This window comes from Etheostoma cragini, unplaced genomic scaffold (genome assembly GCF_013103735.1).
Source record: "Etheostoma cragini isolate CJK2018 unplaced genomic scaffold, CSU_Ecrag_1.0 ScbMSFa_2153, whole genome shotgun sequence".
NCBI lineage: Eukaryota > Metazoa > Chordata > Actinopteri > Perciformes > Percidae > Etheostoma > Etheostoma cragini.
Window position 1 is genome coordinate 1 of NW_023266284.1, and position 5,430 is coordinate 5,430.

Sequence of the window (5,430 nt, forward strand, 5' to 3'; positions counted from 1 at the left end):
CACACACACACACACACACACACACACACACACACACACACACACACACGTGTTCTTCTCTCCGTCCTCGCTGCAGTTGAACCAGTAATTCTCTTAGATTTCTTCTTCATGAGTCCTCTTGATATTTGTGCAGTAGAAGAAGATGGAGCCGGCCAGCCTCAACCAATCAGACGACTACGACTACAACAACTCGACGTGGCTGGTTGGGCCCTGCACCTTCCAGCAGAACCACAGCGTGGAGCGGGTCCTGGGGCCCTACGTGCACTCCCTGATCTGCATCCTGGGCCTGGTGGGCAACAGCCTGGTGGTGGCCACCTACGCCTGCTACAAGCGCACCAGGTCAGCCAGGCCAGTCCAGTCTAGTCCAGTCCAGGCCAGGCCAGGCCAGTCTAGTCCAGTGTAGTCCAGTCCAGGTCAGTCTGGTCCTGTCCTGTCCTGTCAGTCTGGTCCTGTCCTGTCCAGTCCAGGCCAGACCAGGCCAGTCTAGTCCAGTTTAGTCTAGTCCAGGCCAGTCTGGTTCTGTCCTGTCAGTTTAGTCCAGTCCTGTCCAGGCCAGGCCAGTCTAGTCCAGTCCATTCTATTCCATTCCGGTTCTGGCCAGGCCAGTCTAGTCCAGTCCAGGCCAGTCCAGTCTTGTCCAGTCCATTCTATTCCATTCCGGTTCTGGTCTGGCCAGTCTAGTCCAGTCCAGACCAGTCCAGTCTTGTCCAGTCCATTCTATTCCATTCCGGTTCTGGCCGGGGCAGTCGAATCCTGTCATGTCAGACTAGTCCAGGCCACTCTAGTCCTGCCCTGTCAGTCCTGTCCAGGCCAGGCCAGTCTACTCCAGTCCCGCCAGACCAGTGTTGTCCAGTTCAGTCCATTCCATTCCATTCCATTCCAGTTCAGGCAAACCCAGTCTAATCCTGTCCTGTCAGTCCAGTCCAGTCTAGTTCAGTCCAGTCTAGTCCAGTCCAGTCCAATCCAGTCCAGTCCAGTCCAGTCCAATCTAGTCCAGTCCAATCTAGTCCGGGCCAATCCAGATCAAGATCCCCCAAGTCCATGGACGTGTACCTGCTGTGTGTAACTATGTGTACTAAGTGTGTCCCTGTGTCCCTGTGTCCCCCCAGGTCCATGACGGACGTGTACCTGCTGTGTGTAACTGTGTGTCTCTGTGTCCCTGTGTCCCCCCAGGTCCATGACGGACGTGTACCTGCTGTGTGTCCCTGTGTCCCCCCAGGTCCATGACGGACGTGTACCTGCTGTGTGTAACTGTGTGTCCCTGTGTCCCCCCAGGTCCATGACGGACGTGTACCTGCTGTGTGTAACTGTGTGTCCCTGTGTCCTCCCAGGTCCATGACGGACGTGTACCTGCTGAACGTGGCGGTGGCCGACCTGCTCTTCGTGGCGTGTCTTCCTCTCCTCGTGTACAACGAGCTGTGGGCGTGGCCGATGGGGGGGGCGGCGTGCAAGCTGCTGCGCGGCTCCTACAGCGTGAACCTGTACGCCGGCATGCTGCTGCTCGCCGCCATCAGCACCGACCGCTACGTCGCCATCGTGCAGGCGCGCCGCAGCGCCCGGCTGCGCTCGGCGGCGTACAGCCGCGGCGTGTGCGCCGCCGTGTGGACGTCCGCCGTCCTGCTGTCCGTCCCCGACTTCTACTTCTACCACCGCTACGAGCCGTCCCACAGCGTCTCCACCTTCATGGACGAGGACACGGAGGACGTCCCCGAGGCGAAGGTGTACGTCTGTGAGTTCAGGTGGGGAGAGACGCACACACACACACATTTATATGTAAAGACACACACACATTTATATTTACACACACACACACACACACACACACACACACACACACACACACACACACATTTATATGTAAAGACACACACACACATTTATATTTACAAACACACACACACACATACACACACACAGAGACACATAGACACGCAGACAGATTCTGATTCCAATCCTGATTCTGATCCTGATCCTGATCCTGATTCTGATCCTGATCCTGATTCTGATCCTGATCCTGATCCTGATCCTGATTCTGATCCTGATACTGATCCTGATCCTGATTCTGATTCTGATTCCAGGTTCACGGACCACACCACAGCGGTGAACACCAAGATGGCGGTGCCCAGCACCCAGCTGGCCGTGGGCTTCATCCTGCCGCTGCTCGTCATGGTCTTCTGCTACACCGCCATCATCGTCACCCTGCTGAAAGCCAGGAACTTCCAGCGGCACAAGGCGGTGCGCGTGGTCCTGGCGGTGGTGGCGGTCTTCGTCGTCTGCCACCTGCCGTACAACGTCACGCTGCTCTGCGAAATCGCCAACCTGTTCAAGCTGCAGTCCTGCGACAAGGTGGACACACTGAAGGTGGCCAAGACCGTGACGCAGACCATCGCATACCTGCACTGCTGCCTGAACCCGGTGCTGTACGCATTCGTCGGCGTGAAGTTCAGGAACCACTTCAGGAGGATCGTCCAGGATCTGTGGTGCCTGGGGAAGAGATACATCGCTCCGCGACGATTCTCCAGGGTAACCTCCGAGTTCTACGTGTCCAGGAGGGAATCTACCCGCCGTTCCGTGGACGGATCCAGCGAAAATGGCTCATCATTTACCATGTGAGGATGCCCGGCCGGTTCATGTGTGGACTTCCCTCCTAGACCCAAAGATCAGAGACTTCCATCCTAGACCCATAGATCAGGAACATCCCTCCTAAAGCCAAAGATCAGGAACGTCTTTCCTAGACCCAAAGATCACAAACTTCCTTCCTAGACCTGAAGATCAGGAACTTCTTACCTTGACCCAAAGATCAGGAACGTCCTTCCTAGACCCAAGGATCACTAACGTCCCTCCTAGATCCAAAGATCAGGAACTTCTTACCTTGACCCAAGGATCAGGAACGTCCTTCCTAGACCCAAAGATCAAGAACTTCCCACCCAAAGATCAGCGATGTTTCTCCTAGACCCAAAGATCAGGAACTTCTTACTTAGACCCAAAGATCAGGAACTTCTTACTTAGACCCAAAGATAAGTAACTTCCTTCCTAGACCCAAAGGTCAGGAACTTCCCTAAAACTGAGTGAAGTCTGTTCATAATTTAGATGTCATGTGTTGCTTTAAGGTGCAGGTCTGACAACATCCATCTGGTTTTAAGATTATTTAAAATGAAAGCCGGGCAGATGTTTAACAGCTCACCTGGAGACCGAAGAGAGAGGACACTCAGAAACCGGATCGGAGGGAACCATGTGTATCCGTGTGTGTGAACCCCCCAAAATCCCGGATTCTATTAAAAACATGGGCCCTTTAATTTTATTTTAATGGATTGGGGATCAGCCGAGAAACTGATGTTACTTCATCCTCTTCATCTCCTTTATTTCATCTTCTTCTTCATCTTCATCTTCATCATCTCCTTTATTTCATCTCTTCATCTTCATCTTCATCATCTTCATTTCCTTTATTTCATCTCTTCATCTTCATCCTTTCTACATAGAAACCGATGAATGTTCTTATTGTGAAGATAAATAAATATTAAAACAGGAAGTAGTTTTTCTTTATACACACACACACACACACACACACAGACACACACTCTCACACAGACACACACACTCAGACACACACACCTACAGAAACAACACTATAATGATTTTAATTTCTTTAATTATTTTCACTAAAAATGAGAATAACGACACAAAGACGATCATTTCCTCAAATATCGTAAATTATATCGCGATCTCAGTCAAAATATGAATATAATAACATAATATAGAATATTAATAATAACATTAATAATAATATTAATAACAACATTAATAATAATAATGATAATTAGATATGTTTGTCATGCACATCAGGCAGCTTCTCCCGTTCGGTCTCAGAAGTTAAGGCACCACAGAAGAAGAAGAAGGTCCGTTTGTCCCAGAAAGAATCCCATGATGCAGCAGCAACGCTCTGAGTTCATATTTTATATAGAAAGTCATTTTATATTGGAGGAAACCACTCAAGGCTGCCGAGGCTCCACCCCCAGATCAGAGGCTCCGCCCCAGGCCAGATGCTCCACCCCCAGATGCGCCACTCCCAGATCAGAGGCTCCGCCCCCAGGTCAGATGCTCCACCCCCAGATCAGAGGCTCCGCCCCCAGGTCAGATGCTCCACCCCTATATCAGAGGCTCCGCCCCCACATTTGTCACGAGTTCTTTCATCAATCAAATTTTTACTTATTTTTATTTCAGATTTTTCCCAAGAATCCCAAACTTCTGACATAAACTTGATGAAACATGGGGACGGATCAGCAGTCTGGGTCCCCGCCCCCCCCCAGTCTGGTTCAGAGGGCGAGGACGAAGGGTGTCAGCGCCCCCCTGGCGTCCGGCGGGGGTGGCAGGACGTCGGGCAGGAAGCCTTCGCTCTCCCCCCCCACGTCGAACTGCAGCGTCCGGCTCCTGTTGACGCAGTAGATGCGCCCCCCCAGCACGGCGCAGCGGAACGCCAGCGTGTCCGCGAGCGGGAAGCTGGCGCCGCCGTGCCACGCCTTCGCCGCCGTGTTGTACTTGTGCACGCTCACGGCGCCGCGCTCGCGTTCCACGTCGAAACGGTACACGAGCGCGCCGTGCGCCACCATGTCCGTGGAGCGGCGGCGGCTCTCGTTGAAGGGACACTCCTCCCACGCGTCGCGGCGCACGTCGTAGCGCAGCAGGCGGTAGAAGAGCGAACCGCCGGAGACGAACAGCTCGCCGCCGCACGCCGCCGCCTCGTGCGCCACGGCGAAGGAGCCTTTGGGCAGCGGCGCCACGGCGCTCCAGCGGTCGGCGCGCGGGTCGTAGCGCTCCACGGTGAACAGGCACTCCCCCCCCACGGCGTACAGGTGCCCGTCCATGGACACCAGGCGCAGCTGGCACCGCGGCTCGCCGAGCGGCCGCGTCCGGCTCCAGCGCCGCGTCCTCGGGTCGAAGCAGAAGACGCGGTCCGACGCCTTGGAGCCGCTCGCCCCCCCCGCCACGAACAGGTAGTTGTAGAGCGTGCACATGGCCGAGCCGTGGGGGGGGACGTCCTCCGGCAGACGGGTCAGCTCCTCCCACCGCCACCGGTCCATGTCCAGGAAGAAGACCCGGCGGGGCTCGTCCTGGGGGGGGCTGCCCCCCCCGCGGTCCGGCACCTCGCGGGTTTCAGCCACCGCCAGAACCTGCACATAGAGAAGAAAAGGTTCTCCTTAACAGTAATAATAATATTTATCTATCTGTAATAATGTCACATAAAGGACATTATTATTATTGTTATTATTATTATTATTATTCTTATTATTATTATTATTATATTATTATTATTACTATTATTATTAATATTGTTATTACTATTATTATTATTATTATTATTACTATACTATTATTATTACTATTATTATTATTATTATTATTATTATTATTATTATTATTATTATTATTATT

At 52.7% G+C, this 5,430-nt stretch overlaps 2 protein-coding genes across 2 annotated transcripts; one reads left to right on the plus strand and one right to left on the minus strand.

Moving 5' to 3' along the window:
- The first annotated feature begins 114 nt into the window (after positions 1-114).
- On the plus strand, positions 115-3,203 carry LOC117940301 (C-C chemokine receptor type 6-like). The gene is made up of 3 exons (XM_034865629.1): positions 115-339; positions 1,332-1,739; positions 2,079-3,203. The coding sequence occupies exons 1-3, from the start codon at positions 143-145 to the stop codon at positions 2,611-2,613; spliced, it is 1,140 nt and encodes a 379-aa protein (XP_034721520.1). The 5' UTR covers positions 115-142; the 3' UTR covers positions 2,614-3,203.
- A 1,010-nt stretch (positions 3,204-4,213) lies between these two features.
- Positions 4,214-5,168, minus strand: LOC117940300 (kelch repeat and BTB domain-containing protein 11-like; the record flags this gene model as incomplete). Its single annotated transcript, XM_034865628.1, has 1 exon — positions 4,214-5,168. A coding segment is annotated over one exon (855 nt), but the record flags the coding sequence as incomplete, so codon positions are not given.
- Positions 5,169-5,430: the final 262 nt, after the last annotated feature.

Bases quoted from the DNA above. Each gene is read 5' to 3' on its own strand.
- LOC117940301 (XM_034865629.1), top strand. From the start codon at position 143: ATGGAGCCGGCCAGCCTCAACCAATCAGACGACTACGACTACAACAAC. The intron at 340-1,331 runs GTCAGCCAGGCC...GTGTCCTCCCAG, and splicing joins GCCTGCTACAAGCGCACCAG to GTCCATGACGGACGTGTACC. The intron at 1,740-2,078 runs GTGGGGAGAGAC...TTCTGATTCCAG, and splicing joins GTGTACGTCTGTGAGTTCAG to GTTCACGGACCACACCACAG.